This window comes from Spea bombifrons, chromosome 4 (assembly GCF_027358695.1).
Source record: "Spea bombifrons isolate aSpeBom1 chromosome 4, aSpeBom1.2.pri, whole genome shotgun sequence".
Lineage (NCBI taxonomy): Eukaryota > Metazoa > Chordata > Amphibia > Anura > Pelobatidae > Spea > Spea bombifrons.
In genome coordinates, this window is record NC_071090.1 from 85,789,389 (window position 1) to 85,813,414 (window position 24,026).

At 37.9% G+C, this 24,026-nt stretch overlaps 1 protein-coding gene across 1 annotated transcript in view; it reads left to right on the forward strand.

Moving 5' to 3' along the window:
• The window catches only part of FES (FES proto-oncogene, tyrosine kinase), a 42,308-nt gene extending 22,122 nt beyond the window's left edge, over positions 1 to 20,186 (forward strand). Inside the window, exons 8-19 of the mRNA XM_053464384.1 lie at positions 1,525 to 1,647; positions 3,599 to 3,785; positions 4,130 to 4,198; positions 5,353 to 5,562; positions 6,055 to 6,177; positions 6,341 to 6,394; positions 7,863 to 7,981; positions 9,811 to 9,905; positions 10,062 to 10,185; positions 11,731 to 11,888; positions 12,119 to 12,241; positions 19,798 to 20,186. Of these exons, the coding sequence (XP_053320359.1) occupies positions 1,525 to 1,647; positions 3,599 to 3,785; positions 4,130 to 4,198; positions 5,353 to 5,562; positions 6,055 to 6,177; positions 6,341 to 6,394; positions 7,863 to 7,981; positions 9,811 to 9,905; positions 10,062 to 10,185; positions 11,731 to 11,888; positions 12,119 to 12,241; positions 19,798 to 19,940 (1,528 nt within the window). The 3' untranslated portion in view covers positions 19,941 to 20,186. The remainder of the gene's footprint in view (positions 1 to 1,524; positions 1,648 to 3,598; positions 3,786 to 4,129; positions 4,199 to 5,352; positions 5,563 to 6,054; positions 6,178 to 6,340; positions 6,395 to 7,862; positions 7,982 to 9,810; positions 9,906 to 10,061; positions 10,186 to 11,730; positions 11,889 to 12,118; positions 12,242 to 19,797) is intronic.
• Positions 20,187 to 24,026: the final 3,840 nt, after the last annotated feature.

Consider the following 24,026-nt stretch of genomic DNA (forward strand, 5'->3'; position numbering starts at 1 on the left):
ACAGCTTATTGTGAAGACTATCACTCACCGTAGTGATTGTGAAATGTATCTTAACCACTTGTGCCAATTAAACTTGTGCATTCGTATTCGGGCGAACATGAAAACAGGCACGAAGGGTGCGTTTTTGTTGTTTAGCCCCGAGTACCGAACATATGAACATGGTGGCGGCAAAACGTATACAAAGACGAAGACACACAACAAGAAGAATCTTCGTGTTCGTCTTTGTTTACTAATCTCCCTGGTCCCTTCCACATCTAGCCTACCTTATCTACACAGCATCACAGGGGTTAATGGGAGCGGAAAGCCGTAGGTTCGCCGTCAGGAGTTAAAGGGCCATGCGAGCGACTCTATTGGACTTCATTGGTTGATGGCAGAGGAGGCCCCTGCCGGCGACCAATAGAGTTGCTCGTACGGACGTTTAAAATCCTGGTGCCAAAGCTGCTGTGTAGTGAGTACCGCGTTAAACCTGTATTTTCTTCTTATACAAAAAACAAAGAAAAAAAATGTACACAAATATTCACCCGAACCGAACACAGGAACGGGCGAATATTCATGGAATACAAAGATTGCTTTCCCCACAAACACAAAGATGACCATGGAGAGTTGGTCGGTGCCCAAGTCTAGTGCCAATCCTCCCTTCCAAATTCAATAATCTTAGCACCTTGGGGTTCCAGATTGTAAGTAGCTACTATAGCATGTAAACTTTGATATAGAGCTACCGAGGAAGGTTCTGTTAGCTTTAGTAAGGCTGCTACACATGGTAATAATATTCGGGGGGAAAGTTATTTGATTGATTTGAAATATTGCAAAAAGGTTTTTTTGTATGATAGTTACATGATGAGATATTGTCTCGGATTTTAGTTTAGTAACACTTGGCTGTCGGTTTTATATTTCCTGGAAACTCTGAAACCCAACTTCCAATGACTAATTTTGCATGCAGCTTTCACTCAGTGAATGTGACTCACAAATTCTTCCGTGTTCCAATTGTTTCCCCCATGTATCAACTGCTCACATTTTAACTCGCAATAATTGAAGTACGTTTCCCCACCATTACCTTGTTACACTGACAGTCTTGCTTCAAAGTTTGGTGGCACGGTATACCCGCAACTCCTTATATGTAATTTTACTGATATCAAGTAGAAACCCTAACAGAGTGGTTGATTTACTCAGTTATCATCACTAAGAGAGTTATCATGCAAGGAGAGTGAGCTGGGTCCAGGTGATTTATTATTAACCCCTTAATGACAAAGCCCGTACATGTACAGGCTCAAAATACATTGTTTTCAATGGGTTTAGGGACCGCCCATTGACCTTAAGGGGTTAAACATTTAATAAAACACCAGAAACGTCTTAGCTCCACACAACTTGTATATTAGGATACAGTAACAAATACCATATTTAGACTGAATCAGAAAAATCAAAGGTTTTTACAAAAGAAATATGTATGTTTTAGTTGCTTACTTGCACACTAGTGTGTTTTTCTGCTGGGTCCTGAGCCAGTCCCTTTAATGTTTTGATACACAGGTTAACATCGGTAGAGGAAGATCTGTCTATAGCCTCAGAAACCGTTAGCACCAAACAAGAAGCTGTGAATCAGCTGCATTCTGAGATCGTGACAGAGGAGAACACCACAGACATCTGTGAACTGTAAGATTCAAGTATTGCAACTGCTATTGGTGCCTAGAAGTTCATAGAAATATTGTTGCATTTTGGTGTTAACTAGAGAAATATGTAGTCAACATAGCCATATTTTCAAATATATTTCTTATGAAAAGAAGTCATAAGTTGTATTTGAACTTAACCAAACCATCACACACTGATACAATGCCTTTGTTTAAACACATTTAGGTTTTTTGCAGATGTACTAAGATAAGGTAAATGGAGAGCTTTCCCTCCATTGTGAGATCCATTTCTGCTGAGCCTCTGTGAAGGATATAACACTTGGCTGAGGAATTCCTACACTGCAATGAATGCTCTGTTACTATATCCATGCTCTATTTCTATAAACACTTCTCTCTCTTGTAACCCATAATGCCCACGTTAAAGACTTTACCCAGCACATCCCGCTGTTTCCATCCTCTCTTCTCAGGACCTTTTCTAATCACTTTAAATACAAACATCAGGGGTACCATCCTCTTTTGATGCTACTTACATGTCCTGATGTCCTCTTGTCCTCCCACCTCACTACCTGTCCACTTGACCATATTCCCTCATATCCTCTACTGTCTATTTCCAGGGTCCTTACAACTACCCTTAGCTTCAGGGTTCAGTGCTGGATTATCTATATTTCTCTAGCTACAGCTTTCTTCTTTATAGACTATTCCCTTATTTTGGATTCCAGTGCCACCTCTATATTCATGACACAAATCTACCTATAATCCACTGGCCTCTCACCCTCTGTTATAACACCTCACCTTACAAAATGCCTGTCTGAAATTGTAGCCTGAAAGGCACCTGCCTGAAGCTCAACTTCTTAAAGACTGAGCTACTGAGCATTTCCATTGTCTCTTCTGTTCCTAATTCCTCATTTCTCTATAATAGTCGAGTATTGTACAATCTACTCATCACGCCAGTTGTTGGTGTCACAAATGTCTCCACTTTCTCCTTTACCACTCATATTTGGTCACAACATATTCTGCTATCCTAACCAGCAAAATATCTTTCAAATATGTCTTCTTGACACAAGACTACCACTAAAATACCAGTTATTTCCTTGTGATAGCCTATATTCACCTGTCTTTAATCCTTCCAACCTTGCATACTCATCCAGATTACTTTTTATCCCATTGCTTTATCTGCTGCCCAACTGGATCCCCTTACCCCAGAATACAAAAAAAAACCCTGTCCCTTATCTGCTTTTCCAAATACTCTCCTAATCACCTCTTCTATATACCACAACTTGCACCTCCCCTTAATTGTAGTTACCTCTTCTTACTTCTCCAGGGTTTTAGCCGTGCTGTACATATTCTCTGGAAATCCCGGCATCATTCTGACTCCCTAAATACTCAATGAACCCCCGCTTTTTTTCAAGAAGCATACACCTGGCCTCTTTATTTCCCCTAATCCTACATTCTGAAAGAAGCCATTTTCTATATTGTCAATTGTAATGTGATATATAATTTAGCATTCTTCCTTATTTTAAGAACACTACAGAATCTGCTGGTTCTCTAATTTGTAATTTAACATAATTGATGTGAAAGCTCTCCAAGTTAACACACGTTCACACAATCTCCATGTTTACCCACTCAAATACTTATACACAGTATTAAAAATCCATAAATCCATACATTTTATCTAGACGTACTATTGTATATCCCTGTGAAACCAGATAACTTCTACGGCTGTGCCATATAGATTGTAATAATAGTGTTGCTATAGAGCTTTGTGTGCCATTAGAATTAATGTACTTTCTTTTGGAAATTGTGATAGCCATGAATAGCCACTTCTAGTCTTTGACACAAGAAAAGAAAACAATGTCCATTTATTTCTGTTGACAGTTGTCTTTGTGATAAACAAATGTGATGCAAAGCAGTCATTTCAAGGGGTAAGTAATAAGTGTGTATCATCAGTGACTTTGAGTCTTGTCTGTCCTCAACAGAATTAGCCTGCTGTCCAAACGTCAGTCTCTACGGGATGCGGTTCTACAATATCATGTTTCTCTGTGCAACAAGAATAAGTTTCAGGTCCAGAGAGACGTGTTGAAGAAGAAGATGAATGAGGTTGGATCTGGAGACCCACCTCCTGCTCTCAAGCTGCAGGATGACTGCCGATCCATCACTTCAATAGTGGGTTCTATAGCTGTAATCATTCATTCAACTTCACAGCTTCTAATGGAAATGCGGTTGTACTGGTCCTTAACATCCAATTGTTTTGCAGAGTCTTGTGTATATAATTTAACAACAATCCCAGTTACTACATAATTGTGCCTTTTACCTGCAGTTGCTTATGGGAAATATCTACTACAGGGCAGCATTAAAAGTATGACTTTCCTGCACGTCCCTTTCCATGGATGTACCAGGTTAAGAGCCAGATGATAAGCCCTGGATAAATGCCCATTGTGCCATTGGATAAAATTGCCCTACCTGCATTGCAGCACTGATTTTAATGCACGTGTTATATTCTGTTCTAGGAGAGACCAAACCAAACATTAGAAAACATTAAAAATCACATATCAGGAATTTTTCGGCAAAAAATATTGGTAAGTAGTATCTATAACGAGGAACATTTTTTAAAAGCAAAGGGCACAAGGTCTTCATTAAGACTTGGTTTCTGCACTTGATCAGAAGAAGGTCTGCTTCATGTTGAGAAACATACAGGGATATCTAGTTGGGTTACGTGGAAATACACTAATGTCCTATACCTCTAAGTGTTTTTAGGTTGATCCTAAAATTTCAACTTAGTATGGCACCTATTTTTCAGTGCGTACTTCCAAACCTCCATGGAATGTAGTTACAGTTAAGAGATCATTGAACTGATTCCTAGTTATACACATAACTGTTGTACTGGCAAACCTTTTAAACATGTATTATCTTACAATCGTATGCATCTGAGCAAGCCAAGATGCTAGGGACATGGAAACAGTTGAAATGTTGGTATTCTGCATAAATGCTTCATGCATTTGCAAGGTGAAAAAAAAACAAAACAATTTAAAAGAAACACTCAGCTATCATATGCATTGAAGAGCACATAATGGATGGAGAGTTTCCAAGAACAAAGACGTAAAGACGCTTGTTATTATCTACCTGTGACTGTATAAAAACATGGTGATTACAGATAAATAAATATGCACATACTAAAAATCCACATTATACGTATACAGTGGAAACAGCAAATTTCCTTCTCTATTGTCCTTGTTTGGTACGTTAGGCAGTGTTGGTAAGTCCCTGCAATTAATTGCTCTGCTAGTAATGCACCCATTTTACAGAGAGAAGATGTTTTTTATCCAAAGAAATAGTGCGCCCGTGCACCTGTAACCCTTCGCTCACCTCCACAAACAGTTCCCTATTAATCCCAATTTGTGAGAGAAAAGATCCCCCTCGCTATAGGAAAGGCAGACATACAAGTGGGCTTCAATTTTGGTGCCAGGTCACCTGACCAATTATTCTGTGGGGGGAGAGGTACCCTATCCTTTTTTTTTCTTATGCCCAGGGTCTCAGACAAAAGTGGTGAATTATTGAGAAACAAATTATGAAACCATTATTCAGTTTCTTCTACAAAATAGGCAGCTTGTTTATGATCGAAGAACTGCATATCTATGAAACAACAAATTATTATTATTTTTTATAGTGATCATGGGAGATGTTTTTATAACTTCTTATTACATCCTCATTTTTTTTCTTTTTTTTCTTCCAGTTGCCTCCTCTTTTGCCAATGATCCCAGAAGTCCAGAAGCCTCTAAACCAACAGAACTGGTATCACGGTGCAATCCCACGCTCCGAAGTCCAAGGGCTACTTGTAAACAATGGAGATTTTCTTGTGAGGGAAAGCCAAGGCAAGCAAGAATATGTGTTGTCTGTTCTTTGGGATGGACAGCCGAGGCACTTTATAATCCAGTGCGTTGATGTGAGTAATGTAACAGTAACAGGCTACTCAAAATTAGATGTATTTATTTGTATACAGATATCCACCTGGTTTAATTTGACATTAGCATGCCAAAAGTGATGACAATAAGATAAAAAATCCAAAATAACTGTGGATTCATATTGAGTTAGGCTGGTAGCTCGAGTACAACAGATTCTTGCGGTTATAGTTAATGAAGGCCAAGTTGGTTTGAGGATAGAATTTAGATGCATATTTTGACCTTGAGCAAATAACCAACAATTCTGGAATCAACTTCTCACAAAGGAACCTTCTCATTAGAAACATGAATTGATGTTTTGATGTTCTTCTCCACCAGATGGGTCCTTTCATTTTGTTTATGTTTTCAAGGGTTTCAGAAAAAAAATAATAAAAGACAAAAAAACATACTTGCTGGACATTTGTGGAAAATCACTGAGTTTTTATTGTTACCTCATTCCAAATTATTGATGTTTTTTTGACTGTTTAATGTCATAGAACCTTTACAGACTAGAAGGAGATGCCTTTTCAACCATCCCATTGTTGATCGATCATTTTTTGAAGACAAAGCAACCTGTTACCAAGAAAAGTGGAGTTATCCTGAACAAAGCTATAATTAAGGTAAAACCAAGCAGTTCTGGCAGTGACATGATTGCTAGGCAGCACATTATGATGTCTGTGTGGGAAATGGCATCAACCATGAGCTAAGCTAAGGATAAGAATGATACTATTACATTTTAGTAACAGTTTTATTTTTTGTATACTTTTTTTTCCTTGCTAATAGGACAAATGGGTATTAGAACATGAAGAAGTCATCCTGGGAGAAAGGATTGGAAGGGTATGTTCTCCAAATTTCCTGCTTCTTATCAAGCTTTGTGTAATTAAATAAGGCTGCTGGCAGCTGATGATACCATTATGTGCGAAACAAGCTAAAGAGTAAACACAGTTTAATTAAAATAGTATGAAATGGCATGAAAAGTATCAACAGAGCGTGCTTAGTGTCGAACATGGGGGCTGCTATATATAAAACGAAAAGAGATTTCCAAAGTTTAAAGTAAAAGGTCAGTAAAATATCTGATAGCATTATCACTAAGTATTTACTTTCATAGCCACCTCGTGTATTAAAGATTAATAACAGGATAACAGCAGAATGACGTGATTCTGGAACCACTGGTTTTTGATTGTGCTCTTAGTATCATAGCAAATCTAAAATGTGCCCTAAGCGTTTGTTCTATGGTAAACATAATGGCTAAATTCTAAGAAGCAGATGCTGCAAACACAGTATTCTAGCTTTTAATAAAAATATTTTTATCAAATAATGATTTTTGAGGTTAAATTGACAAATACAGCTTCCTTCCATTGTGATAACTAAAAAAAACATTCACATTAATCAGTGACTGGCTTATTACTGTTTGTTTCTTAATTTTCTTTTTTTTTTTTAATTTCCTTCCTGCCAAGTCATTTTTTGCATAGTATGATTATTATTACAATTAGAATTTATTTATAAAGCAGAAAGCTCATTTGTAGTACTCAATAATAACACCAATTATTATTCATTTATGTCTGCTTGCCATCCTCCCATCAGCACCTTGGTATAATGGGCATGTCACAACAAGCAAGATGTTACTGGGTTTATTATGCGTCAACTGTCAAGCAATCGGGACTCATGGGCCATTTTATAAAATGATTCTCCGGCTTCTGAGTTTGCTTGCTTCTGTGGTGGGTCATTCCAGTTCAGTGGGTGCACAGCTTAGTGATCCAAGCCCAGGGTCTGCTTGTACAGTCTCACCAATGGCACATCAACCTCTTTATTCTTCCTAGCATTAAATAAAATGTGTAGGTTATAGACACGCTATATATATTGAAATATAATAGGGGGTAACAACAGGTCTTCTGTTTTTGTTTGGGGAAAATGGCAGATCTGCTGCATTCATTTACTCTACATTGAGTTAATGTTTTCTCTAGGCATGTGCACCTTTCATGCAAATCTGTGTCAATTACATGGCCCACTGTATACATGTAAGCTTTCTGTTGCGTGATTTAATATGCATTCAGGGAAACTACAGTGAGGCTATATATATATATATATATATATAATTTTTAAATATTTTTTTATTATCTTATGGCATGATGATAATAGTTCAGCAAATTAAATTGTTCAGCAAGAATACATTTCATCTATGCATTTGCTGGTAGGTGACATTTTTCCCCTCGTTGTGAAATGTTGCATGGTGTCATGAGTTATCTTTCTTCACAGAAATATATTGTTGACCTGTAGACCCTTATTCTACGCTTCCTTCCTTCAGGGTAATTTTGGGGAGGTGTACAGCGGACGTCTCCGTTCAGACAATACTCCAGTAGCTGTGAAAACCTGTCGGGACACACTGCCCCCAGATGTAAAGGACAAGTTTCTGATGGAGGCCAGGTTAGGACATCAATTTGTGTCAGGTTATTGCCAATTATGTTTTAGTTCTCTCGAGTGGTAGCGTTAAAGTTTAAATCATTTTTCATTCACGTGCCTCCACACTCCATTAATATCCTAAAAGCTTTAAGATTACACACAAATAAAGATAATCTCTTTAATTTGTTATTATTAACTTTTATTTATATATATATATATTTATATATATATATATATCTATATATATCTATCTATATATATATATATATATATATATATCTATATATATATATCTATATATATAGATAGATATATATATATATAGATAGATATATATATATATATATATATATATAGATATATATATATATATATATATATATAGATAGATATATATATATATATATATATCTATATATATATATATATATATATAGATATATATATATATATATCTATATATATAGATATATATATATATATCTATATATATAGATATATATATATATCTATATATATAGATATATATATATATCTATATATATATATATATATATATATATATCTATATATATATATATATATCTATATATATATATATCTATATATATAGATATATATATATCTATAGATATATATATATATATCTATATATCTATAGATATATATATATATATCTATATATCTATAGATATATATATATATATCTATATATCTATAGATATATATATATATATCTATATATCTATAGATATATATATATATATCTATATCTATATATATATATATATATATCTATATATCTATATATATAGATATATATATATATATATCTATATATATAGATATATATATCTATATATATAGATATATATATATCTATATATATAGATATATATATATATATATATCTATATATATAGATTATATAGATTATATATATATATATATATATATATCTATATATATATATATAGATTATATATATATATATATATATATATATATATATATAATCTATATATATATCTATATATATAGATATATATATATATATAGCACCAACAGTTTCTGCGGTGTAGTAAAATTAGGTTATACTACATGTAGGTTGGGAGTAGGTTTTTTTATTTCATTTTTTTTTTTAATACTGGTAACCCATCCATCCCAACATATAGGGGATAGAAGGAGAGAGGCAAGGGATGCACTGCTACCCCTCCATCACTGGACAGAGGAAGGGGGCAGAAGGGGCCCAAGTATGCTGTATGCAGTCCAAGGCTATTTTATTAGATTTTAATCCCGCAATCATTTAGTGGTTTTTTTTTTTTTTATTGATTATATATTTAATTCACATGTCATTGATTACTTAACTTCCTAGTGAATAAACCTCAGTGATATAGGTGTTCACCTTAAAAATAAAATTATACGAACGCAGATTATTACATTCCCACATAATAATAAATACTCAATTACAAATAGCCAATATAGATCTGTAAGGCTGTGTCACAAAAACCTTGCGTGTCACTTCAGTATGGAGTGCACTGCAACAAGTATTTATTCATCAAGCAAAGGCAGGTAATTTGTGTGCAGGCGCTTGCATTGTTTAGCAATGTCTATAAGTAACAGGATTAAAAGAGCTGGATATACAACAATTTAACATTCTAGAAGTTTGGAGATGTTCATTTTTTAAAACTACACTATGCTTAAAGGGGAAAACCTAAATTAACTTCTATCTTACTACATCATTAAATTAATACCAGCATACAACTTCATTCTAGAACATTGTCCTTTTGTTTCTGAAACTCAGAGATATTGAACAATTCATTACGTTTGTTTCATTATGTTTTTCCTTGCAGAATTTTAAAACAATACAGCCATCCTAACATTGTCAAATTAATTGGCGTTTGCACACAGAAGCAACCTATTTACATAGTCATGGAGCTGGTCCAAGGTGAGTGTTACCAAAATAAATCAGTAGGGGACCTTGGTGCTGATAAAAAGTGTCATTAGTTACAGTAAAACGCAACACTTTACTTTTAAATGGAAGGGGTACTGAAAACCTCCACATATGCAAGTCCAGCATTCTCAATAGAATGTTTCTCCATAGGTGGAGATTTTCTAACCTTTTTACGAAACGACAACCACAAACTAAAGGTGAAGGACCTCATAAGAATGGTGGAGAATGCTGCTGCTGGAATGGAGTACTTGGAGAGCAAACATTGTATTCACAGGTACAGCTTGCCTAGGTCTATCCTTGTGTTTGTCATGAAGGTGAGCGACACTCTTTAAAGCCTGTAAAGTGCGACATGTGTTCTAACATTGAGTTGGTCAACCTGTTTCACTAGTGAGCCACACATGGAAATTTTACAACCACCACAACACACTTAGAAAAGGCCCTGCACATGGGTAATTATTTGACAAACCATTTCAATACAACCAAAGGAAGCATGGACCCTGGTTTATGCACCATAAACATCATAAACATAACCCATGCTTCCAGGGGAGGGCTGGCAACCTAAGGCCTGGGGGGCAAGTCAAGGCAAGTCCCCCATTGCGCCACCGAATCAGCCCACCATACATGCCCATCTTCTCCTGATTTCCTAATGAATATTGATTTAATAAAGCAAGACAAATATGATTCAAATGTGGTTTAACCTAAAAAAAGCAAAACCGAATGTCCCCCTGATGCTCAGCCAGTTAAATGTCCCCCATGATACTGGCTGAGGATTGTGGGAATTACAGTACACAGCAGCAGGGAAATTGTAAAGGCTAATATGAGTACCCTACCAGGATCATACCATAAAGTGGGCCCATACACCCTCAAATATTAATTCACTGGAAGGGCAGATTGGGGACAGAGCTGACACGGGGGAGGTGATTGAGGGCAGCAATGACATGGGGGGACTGAATGGGGACCGACGTGACACTCGGAGGGGCTGATTGGGGACAGAGCTGACATTGGGGAGCTGAATGGGGACAGCAATGACATGGGGGGCTGATTGGGGACAGAGGTGACACTGGGAGAGGCGAATTGGGGACAGAGGTGACACTGGGAGAGGCGAATTGGGGACAGAGGTGACACTGGGAGAGGCGAATTGGGGACAGAGGTGACACTGGGAGGGGCTGATTGGGGACAGGTGATACTGGGAGGGGCTGATTGGGGACAGAGGTGATACTGGGGGGGCAGATTGGGGACAGAGGTGACACTGGGAGGGGCTGATTGGGGACAGAGGTGACACTGGGAGGGGCTGATTGGGGACAGAGGTGACACTGGGGAGCTGAACTTGTGTATCTATATATAAGTGCTATATATAAAGTATGTGTATATACAAATATATCTATATAAAATAAATAAAATCTCCATCTCCATTTTTTAAATGTATAAAAAAATTTTTATGCAGTTTGTCCCCCTCCACAGACACACAGCCAGACACACTTACACACAGACACACACTTACATGCAGACAACCTTACAAAAAGAGAGAGAACCTCACACATACAAAATTGTTCACAGGCTGGATCCTTTTTTAGTTCCATACAGATATACAGAGATACAACTGACATGAGTCTGAATTGTCAAGCAGTAAACTTATCAAACTAAAAAAAGATGGGTTGTTCCCAAGCTACCCCAAATTTAGTTTTACAACTCAGAAGATTGAGAGTTATGTGTAGATGTATTTCCAATCAGCAGGACCATTCCTCTAGTTACTATGGTGATAAGCCTTGAATAATTTAGGTTTATAACACCCATTGTGTCTCGTATTTGTGTATTAAAGGGATCTTGCAGCTCGCAACTGTCTTGTGACTGAGAAAAACATTCTAAAGATTAGTGATTTTGGGATGTCGAGAGAAGAGGAGGATGGAGTGTACTCGTCTACTGGCGGAATGAAGCAGATACCTGTAAAGTGGACAGCACCAGAGGCTCTCAATTATGGTGAAAATCCATTTAATTCATTTTATAACCTGTAATAAAAAAAAGAATTATTATATCTGGAAATTAAATATAATCCCAACTGTAAAAACCGTTTCATTTCAACTTGAATTTCATTTCAACAGCTTTTCCTATGCTCAATGTTAAAGCTAGAGGACGTTGACTCTAATCTTTTGTTTATATTGGACATTGTAATATATATTTATTTTCTGTTTTGTTTGTCTGAATTCCAGGTAGATACAGCTCAGAGAGCGATGTTTGGAGTTTCGGGATTTTGCTGTGGGAAGCCTTCACACTTGGCGCAGTTCCATACACCACCATGAACAATCAGGAAACTAGGAAGGCTATAGACGAAGGTAAGCATCTATGTTCTTGGAGGAGACAAAACGATAAAATCCTTAATGAATAACTTAGCGTATTATTCATTCTTAATATGAAGGTTTAATCGTTGAAAAACAGTGTAGAGACATTTAAGAAGTGTTTTCCGTTTTTATGTCACAGAATAAGTGCTAGCTTTTTTGTCACATGGCAATTAAGTGCTCCTAGCAGCAATAAGTGAGGAAATATATCTGGGAATGATTTGCTTATTCAAGAATACAAGGAATTATGTTTCTAGTGCTGCATTTAGTTACTAAGGTATTAAATCCAACAGAGTGGGCGGAAGTGCAGAAAGAAATACTATACTTTCGATTCCAGAACTATAACATATACTTTCAGAAATATCACACTAATCAGTCAAGTATTTGCAGTCTTAGATAATGTTTAATAATATTTTAGAGCATAAAGCAATGATAACTGTAATATGTGCCAACCTTAGTTATCACCTCCTCTGTGCACTTGCAATGTTTAATAGCATCTCTTGTACAGAGCTCAAAACACGTACGTTCAAAATCCACTTGAGTGCATTTTTTCAGTCATTCTAAAGTTCCTCCACTTCAAACAAGGTTCAAAGCGGTTACTTATCTGAGATACACTATATGGACAAAGTTGGAAGCATAGCATTGACCAAAATGTCTTGGTATACTGAAGGGGACATACCAAGACAATGCCATGTTTCCACCTTTGTGGGAACAGTTTGGGGAAGACCCTTTTGTATTCCAGCATGACTGGGCCCCAGTGACAAAAGCAAGGTCCATAAAGACATGGTTGGATAAGTTTGTTGTGGAAGAACTTGACTACCCACACAGAGCCCTGGCCTCAACCCCATCGAACGGGTTTGGGATGAACTGGAACGGAGATTGCAGGCCTTCTCATCCAACATCAGTGCCTGACTTCACAAACGCTCTACTGGATGGAATGGGCAACATTTCCCACAGAAACACCCCAAAATATTGTGGAAAGCCTTCTCAGTCATTAATATGTAATTGCCCCTTGCAGCGACAACAGCTTCCACTCTTCTATGTATTTAGAATGCAATGTCATAAAAGTCCCTGTTGGTGTAATGGTCAGGTGTCCCAATACTTTTGCCCATATAGTGCATTTGCTTGTGGAGTTTTCAGTTATATAATTCAGTTGCATTTTGTTTTTAATTTTGAAACTCCTAACCCCTTCATCCTAATGTGTTCAGCTGCCCACTGTAAAAACAAAGTTGCATAACACTGCACTAGATGATAATTCATAAATAAATAAAATCCACTAGACTACGTTCAACTGAATATGTGATTAGACATCAGGTATGCCTAGATTTGTCCTAGCAGGTGAGTATTCAGAGAGCTGTTCAGTGACCACACACTTCAGTCTATAGTCATTGCATGATTATTTTTAGAAGCACTCGACCTCATCATAATTTATGTCTTTTTTATATTCATTGTATTGCCCTTTACTATTTTGTATAGACTATCACAGGAATGCACGGATTTGCTTACAAATATTTCTACCTCTGAAAAGCCCTGTTGCCTAAATAGCGCAGGGCGACATGTAGTTGTGGGGATAGGAGTTTGAGTTCAATCAAAGGTCACCTATTAAAGTCTATGGCAGGTCAAAAGTTCAAGTCTAAAGTTATATAAAAAAAAAAAAAAAATGGTTGAGTTATATAACATGGAATTTTCTGGGGTGCGCTCGCGCTGCTGAGTGGTTTGCCGCCTCTGCCGCGAGACACCGCGAGGCGCCTCGCGCAGCGCTAAGGGCGCGAAATTGCACTATAAATAGGAGTGCAGTGAGGGGCTGCGCTTCATGCCACAAGGCGAACTGCAGACTAAGAGAGGTACTAACCTGTTGAAGGCTGGTGATCTTAGTTACGCAGGAGAGCCGCGGGCGAAGAAAATGGAACTTCTGCTGGAAAAGCTCCGAGAAAAAGCGACGGCGAGAGGAGGAGAAGCATGGCTACAGAGTTGCCTCGGGATGAATATGGAAGAAGATACCACCCACTGTTGGGTTGGTAGCGAACAAGAAGTCGTAGCGGAGGTGGAGCCGGTGTGTGACGACGCTTCAAATGTTCCGGTATCGCTGGAAGATTCATCGCGAGAGCTGCTTGAGTCATCGCGGGAACTGGCTGAAACTTCGTGTTCGGCTATGCAATCACGAAGATCGAGCAGAAGAGGTTGCCTGGCATCCCGGGAATGCGAAGATCGCGAGGATCGTGACGAACGCGGAAACAGAGGCAAGAGGCCGGTTTCCAAGCAAAAAAGGCCCCTTTCTAGCTCTCCGGCGAAAAGGGGGTTAATTTCAAAGAAGAAGCAGCTGATACAGCGGCAGGAAGATGCTGAAGAATTACCTCAGGACCGGTATGGGCGACAGGGACTGGCGATACCAGGTCCTGCACACCAGGAGCGGTTAACAGAAGACTTTGAGCATGAAAAAGGCAGAGCTGGGTCTAGCAAGGGTGAGTACAATGATAATTTATGTAAATTAAATGAGTTAGTCAGCTCTTTAGTGGGTTGTTTGAAAGAGTTTAAAAGCGCTAGCCCTGCTCAGGCTTGGGAGAAGTCCTCTTCTGAGGTAAATAAAAAGACTGTAATTAGTGAGGGTTGTATGAAAGAATCTCTGCCATGTGAAGTGTCACCTTTAGGTTTCCACTTAACTAATGCGTTAAAAGAGAAAATTTGGTCTAACGAATATGTGGATATACTTTCTCTGTTACCTGCCTCAAAAGAATTTTTGCATAAACATGATAAGGAGGAAGATAGACGTAGACCTGTAGCTAGGTCTTTTAATAACTGGTTACAGGCTTTCTGCATTTATTCTAGTGTATACTGCGAGAAGCACAGTGAAAAGAGCTCTGGTTTATTTCAACATCTTGAATCAGTCTTGGAGGCTTATAAAAACTTTGGCGGATTAGCATGGTTTAATTACGACGAAGTTTTTCGGCAGAAGTTATCTGTACATAAGAATTTGAGTTGGGGCATGAAGGACGTAGGGACATGGATTAGTACCATGCTTCCGCAGAGGTCGGCTACGGTTTCGAGGCCTCAAAATTTTTCGGGTCCACAGCGTAGTAAGGGTATATGCTGGGCGTTTAATGACTCGCAGTGTAAATGGCCCAATTCTTGTAAATATAAACACGAGTGTTCGATTTGTGCGGGTAGTCACCCGGCGCTACGTTGTTTTCGTAGGAATCAGTCTAAAGAGCAAGTTCAGAAAGGCGGAGACGCCGGTGAAGTGGGAAAAAATGCTCCCCTTTTTAGGCAAATACCCAAGCAAACGGAAGGCTGAATTACTTGCATTGGGTTTTGCTGAAGGCTTTCGTTTACCAATTTTTGAAGGGAAAGATTTTGTTTGGGTGGAGAATTTAAAATCTATAACTAATAATACAACGGTTGCTCGTGAAAAAATTGAAAAAGAGTTGAGATTAGGTAGATTTGAAGGCCCATTTTCGGTTCCACCTTTTGTTAATTTTAGAATATCGCCACTAGGTTTAGTACCCAAGAAAGAGGCCGGTTCTTTCAGACTTATACATCATCTATCTTTCCCAAAGGGGAGATCATTGAATGATGAGGTTAATAAATTTGAGTTCCCAGTTCATTATGCTTCATTTGAGGACGCATTAAAGTGGGTGAGATATTTGGGTAAGAATGCATTGTTAGCAAAGGTGGACATAGAGGCTGCTTTTAGGCTTTTACCTATCCATCCTTCTTGTTTTTGTTCTTTGGGTTTTCAGTTTGAAGGGGAGTTCTATTTTGATAAATGTTTGCCTATGGGCTGTTCGGTTTCGTGTTTTTATTTTGAAGCTTTTTCTTCCTTTTTAGAGTGGTCAGTTGTTCAAGTTGCGGGTTTACATTATGTTGTGCATTATCTTGATGATTTTCTGTTTTTGGGTAGAGCAGATAGTAAAGAATGTTTAACGTTACTTAACTCTTTCATGGTTTTGGCAGAATTTTTTGGGGTTCCGTTAGCATCAGAGAAAACTGTGTATCCAACAACTAAGTTGCAATTTTTAGGGATTGAAATTGATACAGAAAAAATGTTGTTTAGATTGCCAGATGAAAAGGTCAAAAAATTGAGATGGATGATTCATTTTGTTTTGCGTTCAAAAAAAGTTACAGTGCGTTGCTTTCAATCATTATTAGGTTTATTAAATTTTGCATCTAGGGTGATTCCTATGGGACGAGTGTATTCTAGGCTAATTGGTAGAGGCATTGCAGGAAAAAAAGAGCTTTATCACAGAGTTAGAGTGTCTAAACAAGTTAGGGAAGACTTGGCAGTTTGGGATTTGTTTCTAGTGAAATTTAATGGATCAGCTGCTTGGCAGGAAGATTTCGTCAGTAGCGATCAGTTGCAGTTTTTTACGGACGCTGCTGGGTCTACCGGTTTTGGTATATATTGGGAGGGTAAATGGGCTGTGGATATATGGCCGGAGGCATGGCGGCAAGCAGGATGGACAAAAAATATGGTGTTGCTGGAGTTGTTTCCAGTAGTCGTGGCTTTAGAGTGTTGGGGTAATAAATGGAAAAATAAGCGTTTAATGTTACATTGCGACAACATGGGGGTGGTATGGGTAATTAATACCTTGCGAGCAAAGTCTTTACCGGTTATACACGTTTTAAGGCGTTTGGTTTATTTATGTTTAGTGTTTAATATATGGTTAAGAGCTAAACATATCATGGGTAAGAAGAATTTAATAGCTGATGCTCTTTCACGATTTGACTTTAAGAGTTTCAGAATGTTGGCGCCGCTGGCAGAGAAGAAAGGGATGGTTGTCCCGGGCAGTGTGTGGGATTTAACTTCTCCCAGATAAGTTCATTAATTTCTAAATCTTTATCAAAAGTGACATGGTGCGCATATACGAAAGCATGGGTATGTTGGTGTAAATTTATGAAAGAAAGGAGGATTGATGAATTTGATGAAAGGTTGGAGTTTGCTTCAGAGTTTGTGCTAAAGCTTATAAATGATGGTTATTCTAGAGCCTGTATAGAGAGATACCTTTTAGGTATTTCATTCTTTTTTAAATTAGTAGGGAAGCGCTCGTCGTTCAAAGAGTTTTTAATTAAGCAATTGTTAAAAGGTTATAACAAGTCAAACACAGTTAAGGATACAAGAAAGCCTATTTCTTTTGATTTGTTAAAAGGGTTGGTTAATATTTTACATAAGGTATGTTGGGATGATTTTGAGAGACGCTTATTTAGAACTGCGTTTATAATAGCATTTTTTGGAGCCTTTCGAATAAGTGAGTTGGTTGCGGCCAATAAAAGAGGTGGATCTGGGCTTCAGAATGAGGATGTAAGATGTGAAGGGAATTTAAGAATATTCCTACGTTCCTCTAAAACGGATAGATTGGGTAAGGGTTGCTGGCTGGAATTGAATAGAATTGATTCTTTAATGTGCCCTGTCTTAAATGCTGAATTATTTAATGCCATCAGGCCAAATGTGGGTGGAAACTGGTTGGTGCATAGTTCGGGCTTACCGTTAACAAACTTCCAGTTTAGAAGTGTACTTAAAAAATCATTTATTGCACTTGGGCTGGGTCATCTTGATTACTCGTCACATTCCTTTCGAATTGGTGCGGCCACAGAAGCCGCAATGCTGGGTTTAGACAAGTCGGTTATAAAGGGAATTGGTCGATGGGGGTCAGATCGTTTTAAAAGTTATATTAGACCTGAATTGTTATAAATGCTAATGATATTTTCTTCTAGGTCAACATCCAGCTATAGTGTGGATTGTTGGACATTCGTTTATCTATTGGGCGCAGAAAAGAGCGGCGCAAAGGAGCTACGGCGGCAATTTAGGTCTTAATAGTGAAACAGTTCAGATATATTGGTTGGGTATTAGGGGTTTAGGTATTTGTCAGTTAGAACATATTATTTTAGATTATGCTAATATGTTACCTGTTCCAAATGTTATTATTATTCATTGCGGGGGGAATGATCTGGGCAAAACAAAATCTATTGAATTATTATTGCTGTTTAAAGAACTAATATTGAGTCTCAGGAGGTTTTTTGTAGACGCAATATTGGTATGGTCTGAAATCATTCCTCGGTTAAAGTGGAGTTCCAGGCCTGAATTTAAGGCATTGGAGAGGGTGCGAAGAAAACTCAACAGAGCAATGGAAAAGTTCATGTCCATGGAAGGTTTTCTGAGTTTTCGTCATTTGGATTTGGAAGGGAATTGTGATGGTTTATATCGAAAAGATGGTATACACTTGTCGGATATCGGTTGTGATATTCTTAACTTGGACTTACAGAGTATGGTTGAACAGGCCGTGGCTTTTATGGGGTAGGGCCACAAATGGGATATGTCCATTTGTGGCGGGTGGATGAACTGGTACAGAGTTGGTTTGCCTTCCGGCTTTTAGGGCGGTCGGCTTAGTATATGTTTATTTATTTCTTGGTGTATGTTATATGAAGGTGAGACTCTGGGTTTGGGCCAAGAGTTTCTGTGTAGAAATATGTTATGGTTATACAAGAGTTGTAAAGCTTAATAAAAGTCCACGGCCTGGTTTATCCAAGTTCAATGTGTTTTGTTTTTATTTCAAATATTTGGTTACAAGGTTACATTTACGGTTACATTATCCCTTACAACTACATGAAAAGCCCTGTTGCCTAAATAGCGCAGGGCGACATGTAGTTGTGGGGATAGGAGTTTGAGTTCAATCAAAGGTCACCTATTAAAGTCTATGGCAGGTCAAAAGTTCAAGTCTAAAGTTATATAAAAAAAAAAAAAAAATGGTTGAGTTATATAACATGGAATTTTCTGGGGTGCGCTCGCGCTGCTGAGTGGTTTGCCGCCTCTGCCGCGAGACACCGCGAGGCGCCTCGCGCAGCGCTAAGGGCGCGAAATTGCACTATAAATAGGAGTGCAGTGAGGGGCTGCGCTTCATGCCACAAGGCGAACTGCAGACTAAGAGAGGTACTAACCTGTTGAAGGCTGGTGATCTTAGTTACGCAGGAGAGCCGCGGGCGAAGAAAATGGAACTTCTGCTGGAAAAGCTCCCACCCACCCTACCCTTTTATTTAAAAAAAAAAAAAAAAATGTTTGTTTTATATGTATATATTTAAAAAAAAAAAAAAAAAATAATAATAATGAAAATGTTTGTCGTGTGCTTTTATTAGAGTTATAGTTATCCCTGATTGGGATGAACTGGTACAGAGTTGGTTTGCCTTCCGGCTTTTAGGGCGGTCGGCTTAGTATATGTTTATTTATTTCTTGGTGTATGTTATATGAAGGTGAGACTCTGGGTTTGGGCCAAGAGTTTCTGTGTAGAAATATGTTATGGTTATACAAGAGTTGTAAAGCTTAATAAAAGTCCACGGCCTGGTTTATCCAAGTTCAATGTGTTTTGTTTTTATTTCAAATATTTGGTTACAAGGTTACATTTACGGTTATATTATCCCTTACAACTACATGTTACATCTATTATTTTGTAATGCAATGCTCACAATATAATTACCCTTCCACACAACATTAAGCGCTGTATTAACCATTATTCCCACTAGATCCAGTAGTGTTTTTAATTTGACTGGTTTTCCTGTCGTTACAGGAATCCGGCTGCCAGCTCCAGAAATGTGCCCAGAGGATATTTATAAACTGATGCTGCGTTGCTGGGAATATGATCCGAGAAAGCGTCCCAGCTTCAGCATTATGCACCAGGAACTTATCAGTATCCGCAAGAGACATCGATAAGTCCTTCCAGGAGCGGGTCAATGTCAATAGAAAGCCCAGTGGGGAGAAGGGATTGGATATCATCACACTTATTCCCTGGATATCCCGAAATGAGGCCAGCAGGAGACATTATCTTTATCCAATATCCTTACCATTTCACCTGTGCTTACATTTCTCATTGTGAAGCCCTACATGGGGCCATAACATTCATTGCTATGTTTTTCCAAGATGACTTTTTTGTATCTAATAAATCACTGATGTAGATCCAGAGAATTATACATGGAATAACTCACACCTGACTGTTTATTGGAATATCGAACCTCTTGTATCTTGGCTTGACTTGGGAAAGCAGTGCAGGCCAATACGTAGCTAGTATTTTCATGAATACATGCACAAACACATGGTTCGAACATTAGCAGGTGGTATGTACATATGTGTTATTAACTGTCAGTAAATAGATATTGATTACTTCTAACTACTTTAATTATGAAGAACTAGTTGATTGATTGGTTGACCGTTACTGTTGTTACCTTGTATTTATTCGAGCGCCTCCTCTTGTAATTCATTAAGCTATAATTTTACTAAACATGTTTTTATATTTCAGTTGTGTTTGCAGAGTCAATACAAGTTTCTCGGTCCTTTATTTTTGTCATCTAGCCCACCACTGGATGGAGAATATCACTTGGGAGGGGATTTTACTGCAGTAAGGTCCCAAGAAATAAAAAAAAGTAATGAAAAACAAATAATAGGCTAATATGTTTGTTTCTATTATGTGCCATTGATGAATTCGCAGTGATAATGTTCTGCCCACAGCAAAGAGGTATACTACAGGAGATATTTGAATATTTTAACCTTCTGATAAGAACGTCCTGTGAGACCGTCTGAGCGCGCCCTGTATACCATTCCTAAATCAATAAAGAGACGTTTAAGAAGTCCCCCACATTACATTTGCGTTATACAGAGTCAGCTCAGCCCTTCTTGCAGGAAAAGCTCCATGAGGTTTGCCCTTGATAATGAATAGTGATATGAAAATTGTATAAGCACCAATATTTTGTGAATATACTCCCTATTAAGATCTCGCTGTATAGATTCAGGGGGCACCTTGAACAGTTGTGTCGATACTCTTGTTAGGACTCCTCTAAATGTCATGGATTTACATTGACAGCATAGTACAGACACAGTACATAAAAATGTTATTAGTACTATGTAATATTAATTGTGTTACACGGAGAATGATTACTGGATTGATTCTATGTCTAACTTCATTATGTGCATAAAGTAAATGATTGAAAGTGACAGAGACACGTTCGTTATGTAGCATTAATACATTACCCTGTACTGAAGTCAATACCCTAGCATCTCATGACAGAATCATATGGATTATATACATCAGAATAAATTATTTTATTTAATCTGCATGATTGCATTGATTTATTCCAACTGACGATAAAATATTATTCTCGGGTCTGCAGGGATTCCATTCTATAATTATTAAATATTAATAGGCGTGTAAAGCACATGAAAACACACTAAATACGAGTATGTTCTTTGTTTTTAATATAAGATAGCAACATCATGGTATTGAACTTGCATAGGTGAACATGGGTATTTTTAACCCCTTAAGGACAATGGGCAGTCCCTAAACCCATTGAGAACAATGCATTTTGAGCCCGTACATGTACAGGCTTTGTCATTAAGGGGTTAATATGTGCTACATTAGTTAACTACATATAGTTTGTCTATTTGCCCTAAAAGCAGTGCTGGATTAAGGGATTAATTATATAAATTATACAGAGAGGACACACAAAAGATTTTGTTGATAATTACAATAATAAAATATATTTTGTTTATCTAAGGAGCCCCTAGAATTAGCTGTGGGGCACATGGACCCTAGAAATAGTTGTGGAGCCCCCTAAAAATAATAATGTGATGCAGGGATCCTTTAGAATTAGTAATGGGACACAGGAAGCCTCTAGAATAAGCCGTGTGATGCACATGGACCCCTAGAAATAGTAGTGGGGACACAGGGAGCCCCTAGAATTAGTAGTAGCAGTATCAGATTCCAGATTATTTTCATTTTAAGATTTAAGTCACTAAAGCAGCAGCCAATCACTGCTAGCAAAACATAATTGTTCAGATAGCATACATGTGATTGGCTGCTGTCACTCCCATTGATTTGAGCGGAAGCTTGTTTAGCAGTTTATGTATAAATGTGTCTTAACATATGATATGAACAAACACAACCTTTTTAACTAACAAAACATAAATTATTGTATTGCTCTTGTTCATATTGAATACATAATTCAATAGGTTGGAAAAAGTATGTGCACTACAAGCCCAAACGAAAAGCTAAACAAAAGCTAATTGGAGTCAGCAAACATGGAGTCCAATCAATGAAACAAGATTTGAGGTATGTTTTAGAGCTACTTTCACATAAAAAAAACACTCAAACATTTTGAGTTTGCTATCCTCAAGAACCATTTGCTGATTTTAACAATGTCTCAAAAAAAAAAGAAATCTCAGAAGACCTACAATCAAGAATTGTTGATTTGCAAAAAGCTGGAAAGCGTTACAAAGTTATTTCAAAGCGTTTTCATATCCATCAGTCCACAGTTAGACAACCTGTTTATAGATGGAGACAGTTTAGTACTGTGGCTGATCAAAGAGGAAAAAAAGAACCATAGAGTAACAGCTAAAGGGTTGAAGGAATCATTAGCACCGGTTAAGATCTCTGTTCATGAGTCTACCATACGCAAAACATTGAACAGGGATGGAGTCCATGGCAGGACACCAGAGGAAGCCATTGATCTCCAATTCAACATCGCTGTTCACCTGAAGTTTGCCAAAGAGCACCTTAACGCTCCACAATGCTACTGGGACGTGTTTTGTGGGCTGATGAAACTAAGGTTGAATTGTTCAGGAAGAACATGCAGCTCTACGTATGGTGTGAAAAGGGCACTGCATACCAATACGCAGTTCTGTAAAGAAGAATGGTCTAAAATTCCTCCTGTACTTTGTGCAGCTCTGATCTGTGGCTACCAACAGCACTCTTGAGTTTATTGCTGCCAAAAAGAGGTTTTACCTGTCTAAGGGTTCACTTATTTTTTCCACCAGCACTGTGAATTTGTTACTGTGAATGCTCAATAAAGACATGAAAGATTATCATTGTTTGCTTAAGCACATTGTGTTTGTCTACACTTCTGACATAGATGTAGATCAGGTCACATTGTATGGACAATTAATGCACACAATCGGGTAATTCCAAAGGTTTCATTTACTTTTTCTTGCCACTGTATCTGTCCGCATCTATACATCTCTGTAAAAACACTACATCAACTTTTAATGCATTCTGGAATTCTGATTAAACTGCCTAGTTAGAAAGAAACAATCACATGACTACCTTTATGTAAAGAGGCCAAAAAACAGAGGTTTGCCCAGGGCCCGTTAGCATTATAGACTGTGCTAAGAACAGAAGAATAATGGATCCTTTTGGGATGTCCAGGTCCATCCTTCTTCTCGTAATTCTGTCCTTTGCATTAGACGTGATCCTACCTGGCAATTTTCTAAAAGGCTGGGCCTTAGACTCTTGAAAGCAAGAGCACCAATTGGGAGTCTTAGATTTGATCACAGCACTGTAGAAAAGAAGTCATGTCCAGACTGTGTGACTCTGAGAATCTGCCCCTTCACCCAAAAACCCTGAGACTCGGGGTCAAACCTGAGTTCCCAGGTATGGTTATGATGCGCTATTTTTCCATTTAGCATTACCAGAGTAATTGAGAAGACAGAGGTGTTTGGTTCCCAAAGAGCACTTATATACGGAAGTGATCTTTTAAAGACCTAGAAAGACACAACCTTGAAGTAATGAATGCAACAGCAGCCCAGGCATTATACAAGCGGCTGCTTCATCTGAAAGTAGAAGGGAAGGACGCGCAAACGTGACCCGGATTCAACGGCAGATAACTGCAGTCTATGTCGGTCAGATAAATAGTAAAGCGTCTGTTATACTGTTGGATTCCTGAAGCTTGCGCAACATCCATTCCTTGTGCTACACAGATAACGTCTTTCTTTGAGGCAGGGTAAGAGTGCGAGCGGGACCCCGTTATCTAA